This window comes from Oncorhynchus masou, chromosome 23 (genome assembly GCF_036934945.1).
Source record: "Oncorhynchus masou masou isolate Uvic2021 chromosome 23, UVic_Omas_1.1, whole genome shotgun sequence".
NCBI classification, from domain to species: Eukaryota; Metazoa; Chordata; class Actinopteri; order Salmoniformes; family Salmonidae; genus Oncorhynchus; species Oncorhynchus masou.
In genome coordinates this window covers 64,697,235-64,719,105 of record NC_088234.1, presented here as the reverse complement: position 1 = coordinate 64,719,105, position 21,871 = coordinate 64,697,235, and the positions used below count along the sequence as shown (strand labels likewise).

General features: G+C 44.5%; 1 protein-coding gene across 1 annotated transcript in view; it reads right to left on the bottom strand.

Moving 5' to 3' along the window:
• Nucleotides 1-8,286: 8,286 nt before the first annotated feature.
• LOC135510063 (secreted frizzled-related protein 5-like) overlaps nucleotides 8,287-21,871 on the bottom strand; it is a 45,724-nt gene continuing 32,139 nt past the window's right edge. Inside the window, exon 3 of the mRNA XM_064930866.1 lies at nucleotides 8,287-8,852. Within this exon, the coding sequence (XP_064786938.1) occupies nucleotides 8,524-8,852 (329 nt within the window). The 3' untranslated portion in view covers nucleotides 8,287-8,523. The remainder of the gene's footprint in view (nucleotides 8,853-21,871) is intronic.

Sequence of the window (21,871 nt, the reverse complement as noted above, 5' to 3'; positions counted from 1 at the left end):
AAGATCTCACCTCGTGGGGCATCATTGATCATGAGGAAGGTGAGGGATCAGCCCAGAACTACACGGCAGGACCTGGTCAATGACCTGAAGAGAGCTGGGACCACAGTCTCAAAGAAAACTATTAGTAACACACTACGCCGTCATGGATTAAAATCCTTGCAGCGAACGCAAGGTCCCCCTGCTCAAGCCAGCGCATGTCCAGGCCCATCTGAAGTCTGCCAATGACCATCTGGATGATCCAGATGAGGAATGGGAGAAGGTCATGTGGTCTGATGAGACAAAAATATAGATTTTTGGTCTAAACTCCACTTACTGTGTTTGGAGGAAGAAGAAGGATGAGTACTACCCCAAGAACACCATCCCAACCATGAAGCATGGAGGTGGAAACATCATTCTTTGGGGATGCTTTTCTGCAAAGGGGACACGGCGACTGCACCGTATTGAGGGGAGGATGGATGGGGCCATGTATCGCGAGATCTTGGCCAACAACCTCCTTCCCTCAGTAAGAGCCTTGAAGACGGGTCATGGCTGGGTCTTCCAGCATGACAACGACCCGAAACACACAGCCAGGGCAACTAAGGAGTGAGAAGAAGCGTCTCAAGGTCCTGGAGTGGCCTAGCCAGTCTCCAGACGTGAACCCAATGGAAAATCTTTGGAGGGAGCTGAAAGTCCGTATTGCCCAGTGACAGCCCCGAAACCTGAAGGCTCTGGAGAAGGTCTGTATGGAGAAGGGGGACAAAATCCCTGCTGCAGTGTGTACAAACCTTGTCAATAACTACAGGAAACGTATGATCTCTGTAATTGCAAACAAAGGTTTCTGTACCAAATATTAAGTTCTGCTTTTCTGATGTATCAAATACTTATGTCATGCAATAAAATGCAAATTAATTACTTAAAAATCATACAATGTGATTTTCTGGATATTTGTTTTAGATTCCATCTCTCACAGTTGAGGTGTACATATGATAAAAATTACAGACCTCTACATGCTTTCTAGGTAGGAAATCCTGCAAAATCAGTAGTGTATCAAATACTTGTTCTCCCCACTGTACATATTGTACAGTATCTTATCATGACAGTAAGTGTTTTACAAAGAGAAACCAACAAAAATTCCTTGGAGTTCCATAGAGTAAACCATCTTAGAATGAATGCCAAAATCCCATATATATTTTAGTTTGAAAATAATGGCACCAATAAGATACTTATTTTAATATACATTTCTAGTATATTTTATTTTTTAATTTTTTTGCAAAACAATAAAAAGTGTTTCAGTAACAGAACTACTTATAGTTGTATTGGTTAAAAACATAACTGCAGAAGTAAAAAAATGAATATTTTTCTGATTAAAGCAAAAGTGAATTCATGTGCTCTGTCTGCATGTACAATTCCTGGTGTACCATATCATACCATAAAGTATAATTGAAGCAAATTATAACAAATAAAACATTTCCTTTTTAAAATGGAACATTTTTTCATTACAACCATTTTACCACCATTATTTTGTTCAATTCTGTTAGATTTGAATACATAAGTAAATACCTGGTAACTAGGGAACCGTACTAAAAAGAGCCATATTTCTAAGTGATAGTGAGAACCAGAGATTGTGCCACCCGACGGGCAGTTTAGTCCATAGTGTGAGTCTCTCTCTCTGGCTGTTGTCCTCCAAGTCCTTTTCCTTCTTGTTTTTCTAAGAGGTACTTTCCTTCTCTCTCTGTTTCTGGTTTTGAGCAGTTGGCTTATTGTCCCATCCACAGTCAGTGGATCATCAATCCATCCTTAAACATCTTTCAATCAATTCATCCATCCATGTCTTCTTTTTTTATATTTTTCATATCAACAACCTATTTTTTTCCACAATTATTAAAAAATGTCCCCTTTAATCTACACAAAATAAGAAGCATGAAAAGCCCATGGTAAAGACCATGGTAAAGACCATGAAAAGCCCATGGTAAAGACCATGAAAAGCCCAGCGTAAGGTGTTATTTGACTATTCCATAATGTTCCTGTGTAGGGCGATGACCATGGTAAAGACCATGAAAAGCCCAGCGTAAGGTGTTATTTGACTATTCCATAATGTTCCTGTGTAGGGCGATGACCATGGTAAAGACCATGAAAAGCCCAGCGTAAGGTGTTATTTGACTATTCCATTATGTTCCTGTGTAGGGCGATGACCATGGTAAAGCCCATGGTAAAGACCATGGTAAGGTGTTATTTGACTATTCCATTATGTTCCTGTGTAGGGCGATTCCATGCCAAGGTTTTTGTTATCTCAGATTCTTCTGCCAATTCTCACATAGAAACATAATTGGGAGAACGGATGCTTCACATGCTTTTCACATTTGTATCACAATTTATTTTTACATAGCGATGAAATAGGTCATTATAGGCTATTAAAAAATATATACATGTCTGCAATCTGTGAACCTTACATGCTCTTTGTGTCATTATACTCCTTGTGTGCTCTAAAACATAACAAAATACATGTTAATATCTCAAAAGTTTATACATTTTTATTTAAATTATTTTTAGCCATATAGTTAGGAACAATATACTTTTCAAACACGTGACATTTCCAGAGTGGCTCTCTGGTACTTTTATTTTATATATAGAATTTGACGTCATAGGTCATTAACCAATCACAGCCCTCCTTTAGGATTGCACATTCAGCAAATCACCAGCAGAATACATTTTCCCATTCATTGTGTTGTTGATGCTCATAAAATATAGCAGAACATAAACATGTGCAGAGAGCCCACTCTGGAAATGTGATGTACTTGTAGAGTATATTGTTCCAAACAATATGTCTTAGAATAAAGAAAATCTAAAAGGATATTCATATGTTTAATGATAAAAGCATGTCAAACATCCTTCCTCCAATTAAGTTTTTATTTGAGAATTGCAAGAACAATCTGAGAAGCCCAAAATATTTTTGGTCTATCCTGGCGTGAAATCTCCCAGTAACTCCCTAAATTCCCAGCATTTCTGGAAATCCTGGTTGGAAGATTCCTGGGATCAGAAGAAATGTGTGAATCCTCCAATCAGTAGTTCTAGAAAACCTGAGATTATTGTGAATGTTCAAATTATTTTGCAACCTCTGTGTTTTCAGAAAATACCTGATCAAGTTCAGTCACGCTTATGAGCAGAATGGCAAACTGTTTCCTATATCCACTCTGGACAGACAGAGTTTTCCATTTCAGAGGCTCCTGAACTTACGACCTTTTTTACACATGCTGTGTGGCAAATTTTCTCTTACCCCTTTTTCTCACCATCATTCATTCATCACATCTTGAAGCTTTCTCTACTCTAATGGCCGCATCCTCTCGAAGATTTACAAAACTATTCAAAGCACCACACTGCAAGCACTACTGCCATCTGTACGAAGTCATGCCATCATTTTTACTATGTTCCTCTGCTATCGTCATAATGATAAATTGATTGCTGTAAAATATACGTGTGATTGTTTTATTTATAGGATATAAGAATTGAATAGTGTCTTGGAGGATCCTGTCGCGTCGTGTGTGATAAACGCTGAGTACAATATGGCGGGGCAGTAACACCAGCACCCATGTATCAAAAATTCTGTAGTAACCATCTCAAACACAGGAAAGAAAATTAGTAGAAAAATATCAGCGAGTTATCTGTTATAAATTCTGAGATTCTTTGGGGCTCTCAGGGCAGGTATAACAGACAGAGAAGGTGCTACTGTATGGTAGGGCTAGCTAGTGAGTTAGTGAGTTAACAGAATAGGCTGTGGGGGGGGGTAGCAGGAAAGATATTGGGTCAAAGAAAGGTTCAATGTTTGTGCTAGGAAGCAAGGTGAGAGGTCTGGAGGGTGTTTGCTAGAACATGGTGGGATATGTGGAAAACTGGGGTAGGACTGGGGGAGACTTGGGAGAGAGACTGGGGAGACTTGGGAGAGAGACTGGGGGAGACTTGGGAGAGAGACTGGGGGAGACTTGGGAGAGAGACTGGGGAGACTTGGGAGAGAGACTGGGGGAGACTTGGGAGAGAGACTGGGGAGACTTGGGAGAGAGACTGGGGGAGGCTTGGGAGAGAGACTGGGGGAGACTTGGGAGAGAGACTGGGGGAGACTTGGGAGAGAGACTGGGGGAGGCTTGGGAGAGAGACTGGGGGAGACTTGGGAGAGAGACTGGGGGAGACTTGGGAGAGAGACTGGGGAGACTTGGGAGAGAGACTGGGGAGGCTTGGGAGAGAGACTGGGGGAGACTTGGGAGAGAGACTGGGGGAGGCTTGGGAGAGAGACTGGGGGAGGCTTGGGAGAGAGACTGGGGAGGCTTGGGAGAGAGACTGGGGAGACTTGGGAGAGAGACTGGGGAGACTTGGGAGAGAGACTGGGGGAGACTTGGGAGAGAGACTGGGGGAGACTTGGGAGAGAGACTGGGGGAGACTTGGGAGAGAGACTGGGGGAGGCTTGGGAGAGAGACTGGGGAGGCTTGGGAGAGAGACTGGGGGAGACTGGGGGAGGCTTGGGAGAGACTGGGGAGGCTTGGGAGAGAGACTGGGAGAGACTTGGGAGAGAGACTGGGAGAGACTTGGGTTAGAGACTGGGGGAGGCTTGGGAGAGAGACTGGGGGAGGCTTGGGAGAGAGACTGGGGAGGCTTGGGAGAGAGACTGGGTGAGACTTGGGAGAGAGACTGGGGGAGACTTGGGAGAGAGACTGGGGGAGGCTTGGGAGAGAGACTGGGGGAGGCTTGGGAGAGAGACTGGGGGAGGCTTGGGGGAGAGACTGGGGGAGACTTGGGAGAGAGACTGGGGAGGCTTGGGAGAGAGACTGGGGAGGCTTGGGAGAGAGACTGGGGAGGCTTGGGAGAGAGACTGGGGGAGACTGGGGGAGGCTTGGGAGAGACTGGGGGAGGCTTGGGAGAGAGACTGGGAGAGACTTGGGAGAGAGACTGGGAGAGACTTGGGTTAGAGACTGGGAGAGACTTGGGAGAGAGACTGGGGGAGACTTGGGAGAGAGACTGGGGGAGGCTTGGGAGAGAGACTGGGAGAGACTTGGGAGAGAGACTGGGAGAGACTTGGGTTAGAGACTGGGAGAGACTTGGGAGAGAGACTGGGGGAGGCTTGGGAGAGAGACTGGGAGAGACTTGGGTGACACTGGGAGAGACTTGGGAGAGAGACTGGGAGAGACTTGGGTGACACTGGGAGAGACTTGGGAGAGAGACTGGGAGAGACTTGGGTGACACTGGGAGAGACTTGGGAGAGAGACTGGAAGAGACTTGGGTGACACTGGGAGAGACTTGGGAGAGAGACTGGGAGAGACTTGGGTGACACTGGGAGAGACTTGGGAGAGAGACTGGAAGAGACTTGGGTGACACTGGGAGAGACTTGGGAGAGAGACTGGAAGAGACTTGGGTGAGACTGGGAGAGACTTGGGAGAGAGACTGGGATAGATAGACAGGTGGGAAGTAGCCTGACTGCCAGTCTTTTTGTGTTATCCTGCCCAGCTCCCTGTGTCTCATTGACATTTTGGCTTGAACAGCAATGGAGCACAGACATATCTGGGACCAGGCTAGATGGGAAGGCTAATCTGATACAAATAGGATACAAGTGACATTTGTGAGATATGAAGGATACATATCCACAATGTCACTGGAAAACAGTACGATAGGTAGGAAACTGGAAGGACATATGGGAGAGGGGGAAGCATCTGGGGAAGACAGGAAGGATAGAGGGGAGAGGGAGACATCTATCTGGAAGGACAACTGACTGGAGGGATAGAGGGAGGGGGGAGACAACTGACTGGAGGAATAGAGGGAGGGGGAGACAACTGACTGGAGGGATAGAGGGAGGGGGAGACAACTGACTGGAGGGATAGAGGGGAGGGGGAGACAACTGACTGGAGGGATAGAGGGGAGGGGGAGACAACTGACTGGAGGGATAGAGGGGAGGGGGAGACATCTATCTGGAAGGACAACTGACTGGAGGGATAGAGGGAGGGGGAGACAACTGACTGGAGGGATAGAGGGAGGGGGGAGACAACTGACTGGAGGGATAGAGGGGAGGGGGGAGACATCTATCTGGAAGGGCAACTGACTGGAGGGATAGAGGGGAGGGGGAGACAACTGACTGGAGGGATAGAGGGGAGGGGGAGACATCTATCTGGAAGGACAACTGACTGGAGGGATAGAGGGGAGGGGGAGACAACTGACTGGAGGGATAGAGGGAGGGGGAGACAACTGACTGGAGGGATAGAGGGAGGGGGAGACAACTGACTGGAGGGATAGAGGGAGGGGGAGACAACTGACTGGAGGGATAGAGGGGAGGGGGAGACAACTGACTGGAGGGATAGAGGGGAGGGGGAGACAACTGACTGGAGGGATAGAGGGAGGGGGAGACAACTGACTGGAGGGATAGAGGGAGGGGGAGACAACTGACTGGAGGGATAGAGGGAGGGGGAGACAACTGACTGGAGGGATAGAGGGGAGGGGGAGACAACTGACTGGAGGGATAGAGGGGAGAGGGAGACATCTATCTGGAAGGACAACTGACTGGAGGGATAGAGGGAGGGGGAGACAACTGACTGGAGGGATAGAGGGGAGGGGGGAGACAACTGACTGGAGGGATAGAGGGGAGGGGGGAGACAACTGACTGGAGGGATAGAGGGGAGGGGGGAGACAACTGACTGGAGGGATAGAGGGGAGGGGGAGACAACTGACTGGAGGGATAGAGGGAGGGGGAGACAACTGACTGGAGGGATAGAGGGGAGGGGGGAGACAACTGACTGGAGGGATAGAGGGAGGGGGGAGACAACTGACTGGAGGGATAGAGGGAGGGGGAGACAACTGACTGGAGGGATAGAGGGGGAGACAACTGACTGGAGGGATAGAGGGGAGAGGGAGACATCTATCTGGAAGGACAACTGACTGGAGGGATAGAGGGGAGGGGGGAGACAACTGACTGGAGGGATAGAGGGGAGGGGGAGACAACTGACTGGAGGGATAGAGGGGAGAGGGAGACAACTGACTGGAGGGATAGAGGGGAGGGGGGAGACAACTGACTGGAGGGATAGAGGGGAGGGGGGAGACAACTGACTGGAGGGATAGAGGGGAGGGGGGAGACATCTATCTGGAAGAACAACTGACTGGAGGGATAGAGGGAGGGGGAGACAACTGACTGGAGGGATAGAGGGGAGGGGGGAGACAACTGACTGGAGGGATAGAGGGGAGAGGGAGACAACTGACTGGAGGGATAGAGGGGAGGGGGAGACAACTGACTGGAGGGATAGAGGGAGGGGGAGACATCTATCTGGAAGGACAACTGACTGGAGGGATAGAGGGAGGGGGAGACAACTGACTGGAGGGATAGAGGGGAGGGGGAGACATCTATCTGGAAGGACAACTGACTGGAGGGATAGAGGGAGGGGGAGACAACTGACTGGAGGGATAGAGGGAGGGGGAGACAACTGACTGGAGGGATAGAGGGAGGGGGAGACAACTGACTGGATGGATAGAGCGGAGGGGGAGACAACTGACTGGAGGGATAGAGGGAGGGGGAGACAACTGACTGGAGGGATAGAGGGGAGGGGGGAGACAACTGACTGGAGGGATAGAGGGGAGGGGGAGACATCTATCTGGAAGAACAACTGACTGGAGGGATAGAGGGAGGGGGAGACAACTGACTGGAGGGATAGAGGGGAGGGGGAGACAACTGACTGGAGGGATAGAGGGGAGGGGGAGACAACTGACTGGAGGGATAGAGGGGAGGGGGAGACAACTGACTGGAGGAATGAGGGGAGGGGGAAACAACTGACTGGAGGGATAGAGGGAGGGGGAGACAACTGACTGGAGGGATAGAGGGGAGGGGGAGACAACTGACTGGAGGGATAGAGGGAGGGGGAGACAACTGACTGGAGGGATAGAGGGGAGGGGGAGACAACTGACTGGAGGGATAGAGGGAGGGGGAGACAACTGACTGGAGGGATAGAGGGGAGGGGGAGACAACTGACTGGAGGGATAGAGGGGAGGGGGAGACAACTGACTGGAGGGATAGAGGGAGGGGAGACAACTGACTGGAGGGATAGAGGGAGGGGGAGACAACTGACTGGAGGGATAGAGGGGAGGGGGAGACAACTGACTGGAGGGATAGAGGGAGGGGGAGACAACTGACTGGAGGGATAGAGGGGAGGGGGAGACAACTGACTGGAGGGATAGAGGGAGGGGGAGACAACTGACTGGAGGGATAGAGGGAGGGGGAGACAACTGACTGGAGGGATAGAGGGAGGGGGAGACAACTGACTGGAGGGATAGAGGGGAGGGGGAGACAACTGACTGGAGGGATAGAGGGAGGGGGAGACAACTGACTGGAGGGATAGAGGGAGGGGGGAGACAACTGACTGGAGGGATAGAGGGGAGGGGGGAGACAACTGACTGGAGGGATAGAGGGGAGGGGGGAGACAACTGACTGGAGGGATAGAGGGGAGGGGGGAGACAACTGACTGGAGGGATAGAGGGGAGAGGGGGAGACATTTGCTGAAGTCTGGGGTTGTGATAGTTGTAAGGTCACTGGAAGACGGTATGATAGGTGGGACACTGCTGACTCTTCATGTACTTGATGGCGAACTTCAACTCTGTACTCTTCTTCTCCCATTTGTGGATGGACATAAGCAGCAGCTGCTGGTCCACTTTCCGGCCCATGATGAGGAAGTTACTGCCAAGGTTGTCCAGCTGAGCACAGGGGCAGTTGGCTCCATTCTTTATATACAACGTCAGCTTCTTCAAGTCCTTTTTACGCAGGACACCCATCTTGAGCACCTTCTTCTTCTTCTGAGCGGCGATGAGTTTACGGTCGCCATTCTCTTTCTTCACTTCTTTGATCTTCATCTTGATAGCTAGGGGAGAAGGGAGAGAGAGAGGGGGAGAGAATGAGAAAGGGGAGAAGGGAGAGAGAGAGGAAGGAGAGAATGAGAAAGGAGAGAAGAGGAGAGAGTGGGAGGAGAAAGTGATTGAGAGAGCGAGATGGAGAGACAGATTGAGATAAACATTTGGATCAGTGACTTGCATTTTAATTTCAAATAAACCTCCTGATGGCAGTTTTGCCTTTAAGATGGAATCTATGGCAGAGTAAACAAACATAACATAAATCCATGCCCTAAACAACAACAAAACTCAGAAAAACATGCAACCCATCCCTTTAGCAAATGGAATCAGCCCAACATTGGACTAAAACATTCAAAATCTATATGAAAGCTACTCATGTGTTTTGTGTTGGGACCTGGACATTGCCTTGACGGCACACACACACATACACACACGCACACACACGTACACACAAACGCGCACGTACGCATTCACACACACACACGCACACACACACGTAAATACAAACATGCATTCACGCATTCACACACACACACACACGCACGCACGCACGCACGCACACACACACACACACACACACACACACACACACACACACACACACACACACACACACACACACACACACACACACACACACACACACACATACTTTTATTTTATTTTATTTTTATTCACCTTTATTTAACCAGGTAGGTCAGTTGAGAACAAGTTCTCATTTACAACTGCGACCTGGCCAAGATAAAGCAAAGCAGTGCGACACAAACAACAACACAGAGTTACATGGAATAAACAAGCGTACAGTCAATAACACAATAGAAAAATCTATATACAGTGTGTGCAAATGAAGTAAGGAGGTAAGGCAATAAATAGGCCGTAGTGGCAAAGTAATTACAGTTTAGCAGATTAACACTGGAGTGATATATGTGCAAGTAGAAATACTGGTGTGCAAAAGAGCAGAAAATCTAAAACAAATATGGGGATGAGGTAGGTAGTTGGTTGGATGGGCCATTTACAGATGGGCTGTGTACAGCTGCAGTGATCGGTAAGCTGCTCTGACAGCTGATGCTTAAAGTTAGTGAGGGAGATATAAGTCTCCAACTTCAGTGATTTTTGCAATTTGTTCCAGTCTTTGGCAGCAGAGAACTGGAAGGAAAGGTGGCCAAAAGAGGTATTGGCTTTGGGGATGACCAATGAAATATACCTGCTGAAGCACATGCTACTGGTGGGTGTTGCCATGGTGACCAGTGAGCTGAGATAAGGCGGAGCTTTACCTAGCAAAGACATATAGATGACCTGGAGCGAGTGAGTTTGGCGACGAATATGTAGCAAGGACCAGCCAACGAGAGCATACAGGACGCAGTGGTGGGTAGTATATGGGGCTTTGGTGACAAAACGGATGGCACTGTGATAGACTACATCCAATTTGCTGAGTACATATACATTTAAGTCATTTAGCAGACGCTCTTATCCAGAGCGACTTACAAATTGGTGAATTCACCTTCTGACATCCAGTGGAACAGCCACTTTACAATAGTGCATCTAAATCATTTAAGGGGGGTGAGAAGGATTACTTATCCTATCCTAGGTATTCCTTGAAGAGGTGGGGTTTCAGGTGTCTCCGGAAGGTGGTGATTGACTCTGCTGTCCTGGCGTCGTGAGGGAGTTTGTTCCACCATTGGGGGGCCAGAGCAGCGAACAGTTTTGACTGGGCTGAGCGGGAACTGTACTTCCTCAGTGGTAGGGAGGCGAGCAGGCCAGAGGTGGATGAACGCAGTGCCCTTGTTTGGGTGTAGGGCCTGATCAGAGCCTGGAGGTACTGCGGTGCCGTTCCCCTCACAGCTCCGTAGGCAAGCACCATGGTCTTGTAGCGGATGCGAGCTTCAACTGGAAGCCAGTGGAGAGAGCGGAGGAGCGGGGTGACGTGAGAGAACTTGGGAAGGTTGAACACCAGACGGGCTGCGGCGTTCTAGTAGAGTGTTGGAGCTATTTTGTAAATGACATCGCCGAAGTCAAGGATCGGTAGGATAGTCAGTTTTATGAGAGTATGTTTGGCAGCATGAGTGAAGGAGGATTTGTTGCGAAAAAGGAAGCCTATTCTAGGTTTGATTTTGGATTGGAGATATGAGTCTGGAAGGAAGGTTTACAGTCTAACCAGACACCTAGGTATTTATAGTTGTCCACATATTCTAAGTCAGAACCTTCCAGAGTAGTGATGCTAGTCGGGCGGGTGCGGGCAGCAATCGGTTGAAGAGCATGCATTTCGCTTAACTAGTATTTAAGGGCAGTTGGAGGTCACGGAAGGAGAGTTGTATGGCATTGAATCTTGTTTGGAGGTTTGTTAACAGTATCCAGAGAAGGGCCAGATGCATACAGAATGGTGTCGTCTGCGTAGAGGTGGATCAGAGCATCACCAGCAGCTAGAGCGACATCATTGATATATACAGAGAAAAGAATCGGCCCGAGAATTGAACCCTGTGGCACCATCAGAGAGACTGCCACACACACACACACACACACACACACACACACACACACACACACACACACACACACACACACACACACACACACACACACACACACACACACACACACACACACACACACACACTCACTCACGCACGCACACATTCACAAACACGGGTAGACCCTGCCCCAAGCACAGGGGTACTTTACACCTCTCCAGAGGGTCATCATTTACCCTACACAACTAATCACTATTACCTTGGGACTGCCACAAGACTACATCCTCTGTGTATGTGTGTTTATGTGTGTCTGTGTTTGTTTCAGAGAGGAATTCTCCATGTAAGCACACCCTGACAGACCAAAAGAATCATGTTGAGGATGAAGGACCAAACGTAGTTATGTTCCCAACCACCTGGAATATTGACATGTTACTTCTGGCCTCCTTTCCTCCTGTTTTGTAATGTTTTTTACACACAGACACACACGGGGTCTTGATATGTTCAGGGGGGTATTTGTGTGGTGTGTGCGGGTCCCACCAGCCAGTATTTGACCTGAGACATTGTTCAAAATAATGCAAGTAACAGAAAATTAAAATTAAATTTGGAAATTTTGAATTTTGGGCAGGGCACCATTGAGGAAGATAAGTTACCGAGTACCAGAGACCCTAGAGATGCCTTTCTATCCAAGGTGAAACCCTTCCCATACTGGTCAAATATGTCTCTTCCTTACAGTGACAGGAAAGGAATTGAGTAAGAAACAGTAACAGAGACCCAGTCAGTAACAGAGACCCAGTGATATTCAGGGAGTGGATGGAAGTGAAAGGAGAGGAAAAGAGGAGGACACACAGACAGACAGAGGCTGAGAGAGGGAGGCGGAGAGAGAGAGGCCGAGAGAGAGAGAGGCCGAGAGAGAGAGAGGCCGAGAGAGGGAGAGGCCGAGAGAGAGAGGCCGAGACAGAGAGGCCGAGAGAGAAAGGCCGAGAGAGAGAGAGGCCGAGAGAGGGAGAGGCCGAGAGAGAGAGGCCGAGACAGAGAGGCCGAGAGAGAAAGGCCGAGAGGGAGAGAGGCCGAGAGAGAGAGAGAGAGACCGAGAGAGAGAGAGGCCGAGAGAGAGAGGCCGAGAGAGAGAGAGGCCGAACGAGAGAGGCCGAGAGAAAGAGAGAAAGAGAGAGAGAGAGAGAGAGAGAGAGAGAGAGAGAGAGAGAGAGACTGTCATTTTGAGCAGAAACAGCCCTTCCTGGGGTGAGAGCTTGTCAGCCTCACTAACATGCAGGTGTTGGGTATACAGATTTACACCCAGCAGGTTTACAGCCAGCAGGTTTACAGCCAGCAGGTTTACACCCAGCAGGTTTACAGCCAGCAGGTTTACAGCCAGCAGGTTTACACCCAGCAGGTTTACACCCAGCAGGTTTACAGCCAGCAGGTTTACACCCAGCAGGTTTACAGCCAGCAGGTTTACAGCCAGCAGGTTTACAGCCAGCAGGTTTACACCCAGCAGGTTTACAGCCAGCAGGTTTACAGCCAGCAGGTTTACACCCAGCAGGTTTACAGCCAGCAGGTTTACAGCCAGCAGGTTTACAGCCAGCAGGTTTACACCCAGCAGGTTTACAGCCAGCAGGTTTACAGCCAGCAGGTTTACAGCCAGCAGGTTTACACCCAGCAGGTTTACAGCCAGCAGGTTTACAGCCAGCAGGTTTACACCCAGCAGGTTTACAGCCAGCAGGTTTACAGCCAGCAGGTTTACAGCCAGCAGGTTTACAGCCAGCAGGTTTACACCCAGCAGGTTTACAGCCAGCAGGTTTACAGCCAGCAGGTTTACACCCAGCAGGTTTACACCCATCAGGTTTACAGCCAGCAGGTTTACAGCCAGCAGGTTTACAGCCAGCAGGTTTACACCCAGCAGGTTTACAGCCAGCAGGTTTACAGCCAGCAGGTTTACAGCCATCAGGTTTACAGCCAGCAGGTTTACACCCAGCAGGTTTACAGCCAGCAGGTTTACAGCCAGCAGGTTTACAGCCAGCAGGTTTACACCCAGCAGGTTTACAGCCAGGCCTCTGCAAACAAGTCTCAGGCAAGGATAAGGATATTCATCTCATAGATGTTCAGATGATATATTCAAGCCAAGTCATTTATAATTAGGTACAAATGAATTGAAATGTTGAGGCGTTACCAGAAGTTGACACCAAGTGTGAAAATGTTGTATAATAATGCTGTCATTGCTGCTGAATATTTCCGTCATTCTTGGCTCAATCAAACAATCCAAGTCTCTAAAATCTTTACCTCTGTAATCATCTCTGGATTTCACTCAACTAACTACTAGACACTCAGCTAAAAGAGTTAATGCTTTGAAGTGAACAATGCTCTCCTATATGCTTGTCGGTGTGTGTGTGTGCTTTGATTGGCTATCTGCCTTCATGCGCAGTCAAATTGCATTCTGAGATAGTTATTGTGTCATGTTATTTCATGCTGTTTTCCACAACTATCCTCTTGTATTCTCCTTGGACTATACAGCAGACTATTATTCAATCTCCCAATTAAACAGATCTAGATTACTATCGTCTTACATCATGTTAGATGAAAGGGAGTGTGTGTGTGTGTGTGTGTGTGTGTGTGTGTGTGTGTGTGTGTGTGTGTGTGTGTGTGTGTGTGTGTGTGTGTGTGTGTGTGTGTGACCTCATGCTATATGACCAAGAACTGTGTGGTTGGCTGTTAGTCAGTGTTGGCTGCTTCTCTGAGTGTGAAAGAGAATAAGGACACTGGATGTGTCCTAAATGTCACCCTATTAACAATATGAAACACTCGTTTTGACCAGGACCCATAGGGTAGTGCACCTATGGGTGGCGTAGTGCACTGTGCAGGGAATAGGGTTCCATTTGGGTCATGTGACTTGTATTGTATTGCTCCTGGATTTGAATAATGCCAGTTCCACCATTCTTCAACCAGAAGTACATTCTCAGTAATATCAGTCTGGCTGGTATCATGTTAACTTAATGTAAGTTCTGGCTGGTATCATGTTAACTTAATGTAAGTTATGGCTGGTATCATGTTCACTTAATGTAAGTTCTGGCTGATATCATGTTCACTTCTCAGTAATATCAGTTCTGGCTGGTATCATGTTCACTTCTCAGTAATATCAGTTCTGGCTGGTATCATGTTCACTACTCAGTAATATCAGTTATGGCTGGTATCATGTTCACTTAATGTAAGTTCTGGCTGGTATCATGTTCACTTCTCAGTAATATCAGTTATGGCTGCTATCATGTTAACTTAATGTAAGTTCTGGCTGGTATCATGTTAACTTAATGTAAGTTCTGGCTGGTATCATGTTAACTTAATGTAAGTTCTGGCTGGTATCATGTTCACTTCTCAGTAATATCAGTTCTGGCTGGTATCATGTTAACTTAATGTAAGTTCTGGCTGGTATCATGTTAACTTAATGTAAGTTCTGGCTGGTATCATGTTCACTTCTCAGTAATATCAGTTCTGGCTGGTATCATGTTCACTTCTCAGTAATATCAGTTATGGCTGGTATCATGTTCACTTAATGTAAGTTCTGGCTGGTATCATGTTCACTTAATGTAAGTTCTGGCTGGTATCATGTTAACTTAATGTAAGTTCTGGCTGGTATCATGTTAACTTAATGTAAGTTCTGGCTGGTATCATGTTAACTTAATGTAAGTTCTGGCTGGTATCATGTTAACTTAATGTAAGTTCTGGCTGGTATCATGTTAACTTAATGTAAGTTCTGGCTGGTATCATGTTCACTTAATGTAAGTTCTGGCTGGTATCATGTTAACTTAATGTAAGTTCTGGCTGGTATCATGTTCACTTCTCAGTAATATCAGTTATGGCTGGTATCATGTTAACTTAATGTAAGTTCTGGCTGGTATCATGTTAACTTAATGTAAGTTCTGGCTGGTATCATGTTAACTTAATATCAGTTCTGGCTGGTATCATGTTAACTTAATGTAAGTTCTGGCTGGTATCATGTTCACTTAATGTAAGTTCTGGCTGGTATCATGTTCACTTCTCAGTAATATCAGTTCTGGCTGCTATCATGTTAACTTATAAGTTCTGGTTCTGGCTGGTATCATGTTAACTGGTATCATGTTCACTTCTCAGTAATATCAGTTCTGGCTGGTATCATGTTAACTTAATGTAAGTTCTGGCTGGTATCATGTTACTTGGCTCAGTAATATCAGTTCTGGCTGGTATCATGTTAACTTAATGTAACTGGTATCATGTTAACTTAATGTAAGTTCTGGCTGGTATCATGTTAACTTAATGTAAGTTCTGGCTGGTATCATGTTCACTTCTCAGTAATATCAGTTCTGGCTGGTATCATGTTCACTTCTCAGTAATATCAGTTCTGGCTGGTATCATGTTAACTTAATGTAAGTTCTGGCTGGTATCATGTTAACTTAATGTAAGTTCTGGCTGGTATCATGTTAACTTAATGTAAGTTCTGGCTGGTATCATGTTCACTTCTCAGTAACATCAGTTATGGCTGCTATCATGTTCACTACTCAGTAATATCAGTTCTGGCTGGTATCATGTTCACTTCTCAGTAATATCAGTTCTGGCTGGTATCATGTTCACTACTCAGTAATATCAGTTATGGCTGGTATCATGTTCACTACTCAGTAATATCAGTTATGGCTGGTATCATGTTCACTTCTCAGTAATATCAGTTCTGGCTGGTATCATGTTCACTTCTCAGTAATATCAGTTCTGGCTGGTATCATGTTCACTTCTCAGTAATATCAGTTCTGGCTGGTATCATGTTAACTTAATGTAAGTTCTGGCTGGTATCATGTTCACTACTCAGTAATATCAGTTCTGGCTGGTATCATGTTAACTTAATGTAAGTTCTGGCTGGTATCATGTTCACTACTCAGTAATATCAGTTCTGGCTGGAATCATGTTCACTACTCAGTAATATCAGTTATGGCTGCTATCATGTTAACTTAATGTAAGTTCTGGCTGGTATCATGTTAACTTAATGTAATGTAAGTTCTGGCTGGTATCATGTTCACTTCTCAGTAATATCAGTTCTGGCTGGTATCATGTTCACTACTCAGTAATATCAGTTATGGCTGGTATCATGTTAACTTAATGTAAGTTCTGGCTGGTATCATGTTAACTTAATGTAAGTTCTGGCTGGTATCATGTTCACTTCTCAGTAATATCAGTTCTGGCTGGTATCATGTTAACTTAATGTAAGTTCTGGCTGGTATCATGTTAACTTCTCAGTAATATCAGTTCTGGCTGGTATCATGTTCACTTAATGTAAGTTCTGGCTGGTATCATGTTAACTTCTCAGTAATATCAGTTAATGGCTGGTATCATGTTAACTTAATGTAAGTTCTGGCTGGTATCATGTTAACTTCTCAGTAATATCAGTTCTGGCTGGTATCATGTTCACTACTCAGTAATATCAGTTATGGCTGGTATCATGTTAACTTAATGTAAGTTCTGGCTGGTATCATGTTAACTTAATGTAAGTTCTGGCTGGTATCATGTTCACTTCTCAGTAATATCAGTTCTGGCTGGTATCATGTTCACTTAATGTAAGTTCTGGCTGGTATCATGTTAACTTCTCAGTAATATCAGTTCTGGCTGGTATCATGTTCAAGTTCTGGCTGGTATCATGTTAACTTAATGTAATAAGTTCTGGCTGGTATCATGTTCACTTCTCAGTAATATCAGTTCTGGCTGGTATCATGTTAACTTAATGTAAGTTCTGGTGGCTGGCTATCATGTTAACTGTAATATCAGTTCTGGCTGGTATCATGTTCACTTAAATGTAAGTTCTGGCTGGTATCATGTTCTGGTCTCAGTAATACAGTTATGGCTGGTATCATGTTAATATCAGTTCTGGCTGGTATCATGTTCACTTAATGTAAGTTCTGGCTGGTATCATGTTCACTTCTCAGTAATATCAGTTCTGGCTGGCTGGTATCATGTTAACTTAATCAGTAATATCAGTTCTGGCTGGTATCATGTTCACTTAATGTAATAAGTTCTGGCTGGTATCATGTTCACTTCTCAGTAATATCAGTTCTGGCTGGTATCATGTTAACTTAATGTAAGTTCTGGCTGGTATCATGTTCACTTAATGTAAGTTCTGGCTGGTATCATGTTCACTTCTCAGTAATATCAGTTCTGGCTGGTATCATGTTCACTTAATGTAAGTTCTGGCTGGTATCATGTTCACTCAGTAATATCAGTTCTGGCTGGTATCATGTTCACTTCTCAGTAATATCAGTTCTGGCTGGTATCATGTTCACTTCTCAGTAATATCAGTTCTGGCTGGTATCATGTTCACTACTTAATGTAAGTTCTGGCTGGTATCATGTTAACTTTAAGTTCTGGCTGGTATCATGTAATATCAGTTCTGGCTGGTATCATGTTCACTTCTCAGTAATATCAGTTCTGGCTGGTATCATGTTAACTTAATGTAAGTTCTGGCTGGTATCATGTTCACTAATTCAGTAATATCAGTTCTGGTTCTGGTATCATGTTCACTTCTCAGTAATATCAGTTCTGGCTGGTATCATGTTCACTCAGTTATGGCTGCTATCATGTTCACTTAATGTAAGTTCTGGCTGGTATCATGTTAACTCAGTAATATCAGTTCTGGCTGGTATCATGTTAACTTAATGTAAGTTCTGGCTGGTATCATGTTCAACTCAGTAATATCAGTTCTGGCTGGTATCATGTTAACTCAGTAATATAAGTTCTGGCTGGTATCATGTTAACTTAATGTAAGTTCTGGCTGGTATCATCATGTTAACTTAATGTCTCAGTAAGTTCTGGCTGGTATCATGTTCATCAGTAATATCAGTTCTGGCTGGTATCATGTTAATCATCATGTAATATCAGTTCTGGCTGGTATCATGTTAACTGGTATCATGTTCACTTCTCAGTAATATAAGTTCTGGCTGGTATCATGTTCACTATCTCAGTAATATCATATCAGTTATGGCTTAATGTAAGTTCTGGCTGGTATCATGTTCACACTTAATATCAGTTCTGGCTGGTATCATGGTAATATCAGTTCTGGCTGGTATCATGTTCACTTCTCAGTAATATCAGTTCTGGCTGGTATCATGTTAACATGTTTAATGTAAGTTCTGGCTGGTATCATGTTAACTTAATGTAAGTTCTGGCTGGTATCATGTTCACTTCTCAGTAATATCAGTTCTGGCTGGTATCATGTTCAGTTCTGGCTGGTATCATGTTCACTACTCAGTAATATCAGTTCTGGCTGGAATCATGTTCACTACTCAGTAATATCAGTTATGGCTGCTATCATGTTAACTTAATGTAAGTTCTGGCTGGTATCATGTTAACTTAATGTAAGTTCTGGCTGGTATCATGTTAACTTAATGTAAGTTCTGGCTGGTATCATGTTCACTTCTCAGTAATATCAGTTCTGGCTGGTATCATGTTCACTACTCAGTAATATCAGTTATGGCTGGTATCATGTTAACTTAATGTATCATGTTCTGGCTGGTATCATGTTAACTTAATGTATAAGTTCTGGCTGGTATCATGTTCACTCAGTAATATCAGTTCTGGCTGGTATCATGTTAACTTAATGTAAGTTCTGGCTGGTATCATGTTAACTTCTCAGTAGTTCTGGCTGGTATCATGTTCATCAGTAATATCAGTTCTGGCTGGTATCATGTTAACTTAATGTAAGTTCTGGCTGGTATCATGTTAACTTAATATCAGTTCTGGCTGGTATATGTTAACTTAATGTAAGTTCTGGCTGGTATCATGTTAACTTCTCAGTAATATCAGTTCTGGCTGGTATCATGTTCACTTAATGTAAGTTCTGGCTGGTATCATGTTAACTTCTCAGTAATATCAGTTCTGGCTGGTATCATGTTCACTACTCAGTAATATCAGTTATGGCTGGTATCATGTTAACTTAATGTAAGTTCTGGCTGGTATCATGTTAACTTAATGTAAGTTCTGGCTGGTATCATGTTCACTTCTCAGTAATATCAGTTCTGGCTGGTATCATGTTCACTTAATGTAAGTTCTGGCTGGTATCATGTTAACTTCTCAGTAATATCAGTTCTGGCTGGTATCATGTTCACTTAATGTAAGTTCTGGCTGGTATCATGTTAACTTCTCAGTAATATCAGTTCTGGCTGGTATCATGTTCACTACTCAGTAATATCAGTTATGGCTGGTATCATGTTAACTTAATGTAAGTTCTGGCTGGTATCATGTTAACTTAATGTAAGTTCTGGCTGGTATCATGTTCACTTCTCAGTAATATCAGTTCTGGCTGGTATCATGTTCACTTCTCAGTAATATCAGTTCTGGCTGCTATCATGTTCACTTAATGTAAGTTCTGGCTGGTATCATGTTCACTTCTCAGTAATATCAGTTCTGGCTGGTATCATGTTCACTTCTCAGTAATATCAGTTCTGGCTGGTATCATGTTAACTTAATGTAAGTTCTGGCTGGTATCATGTTCACTTCTCAGTAATATCAGTTCTGGCTGGTATCATGTTAACTTAATGTAAGTTCTGGCTGGTATCATGTTCACTTAATGTAAGTTCTGGCTGGTATCATGTTCACTTCTCAGTAATATCAGTTCTGGCTGGTATCATGTTCACTTAATGTAATTTCTGGCTGGTATCATGTTCACTTCTCAGTAATATCAGTTCTGGCTGGTATCATGTTCACTTAATGTAAGTTCTGGCTGGTATCATGTTCACTTCTCAGTAATATCAGTTCTGGCTGGTATCATGTTCACTTCTCAGTAATATCAGTTATGGCTGGTATCATGTTCACTTAATGTAAGTTCTGGCTGGTATCATGTTCACTTAATGTAAGTTCTGGCTGGTATCATGTTAACTTCTCAGTAATATCAGTTCTGGCTGGTATCATGTTAACTTCTCAGTAATATCAGTTCTGGCTGGTATCATGTTCACTTCTCAGTAATATCAGTTCTGGCTGGTATCATGTTCACTACTCAGTAATATCAGTTATGGCTGGTATCATGTTAACTTAATGTAAGTTCTGGCTGGTATCATGTTAACTTAATGTAATATCAGTTCTGGCTGGTATCATGTTAACTTCTCAGTAATATCAGTTCTGGCTGGTATCATGTTAACTTAATGTAAGTTCTGGCTGGTATCGTGTTAACTTAATGTAATATCAGTTCTGGCTGGTATCATGTTCACTTCTCAGTAATATCAGTTCTGGCTGGTATCATGTTCACTTCTCAGTAATATCAGTTCTGGCTGGTATCATGTTAACTTAATGTAAGTTCTGGCTGGTATCATGTTCACTTCTCAGTAATATCAGTTATGGCTGGTATCATGTTCACTTAATGTAAGTTCTGGCTGGTATCATGTTAACTTCTCAGTAATATCAGTTCTGGCTGGTATCATGTTCACTTCTCAGTAATATCAGTTATGGCTGGTATCATGTTCACTTAATGTAAGTTCTGGCTGGTATCATGTTCACTTCTCAGTAATATCAGTTCTGGCTGGTATCATGTTCACTACTCAGTAATATCAGTTATGGCTGGTATCATGTTCACTTAATGTAAGTTCTGGCTGGTATCATGTTCACTTCTCAGTAATATCAGTTATGGCTGCTATCATGTTAACTTAATGTAAGTTCTGGCTGGTATCATGTTCACTTCTCAGTAATATCAGTTCTGGCTGGTATCATGTTAACTTAATGTAAGTTCTGGCTGGTATCATGTTAACTTAATGTAATATCAGTTCTGGCTGGTATCATGTTAACTTCTCAGTAATATCAGTTCTGGCTGGTATCATGTTCACTTAATATCAGTTCTGGCTGGTATCATGTTAACTTAATGTAAGTTCTGGCTGGTATCATGTTCACTTCTCAGTAATATCAGTTCTGGCTGGTATCATGTTCACTTAATGTAAGTTCTGGCTGGTATCATGTTCACTTAATGTAAGTTCTGGCTGGTATCATGTTCACTTAATGTAAGTTCTGGCTGGTATCATGTTCACTTAATGTAAGTTCTGGCTGGTATCATGTTCACTTAATGTAAGTTCTGGCTGGTATCATGTTCACTTAATGTAAGTTCTGGCTGGTATCATGTTCACTTCTCAGTAATATCAGTTATGGCTGGTATCATGTTCACTTCTCAGTAATATCAGTTCTGGCTGGTATCATGTTCACTTAATGTAAGTTCTGGCTGGTATCATGTTAACTTAATGTAATATCAGTTCTGGCTGGTATCATGTTAACTTAATGTAAGTTCTGGCTGGTATCATGTTAACTTCTCAGTAATATCAGTTCTGGCTGGTATCATGTTCACTTAATGTAAGTTCTGGCTGGTATCATGTTCACTTCTCAGTAATATCAGTTCTGGTTGGTATCATGTTCACTTCTCAGTAATATCAGTTATGGCTGCTATCATGTTAACTTAATGTAAGTTCTGGCTGGTATCATGTTCACTTAATGTAAGTTCTGGCTGGTATCATGTTAACTTCTCAGTAATATCAGTTCTGGCTGGTATCATGTTCACTTAATGTAAGTTCTGGCTGGTATCA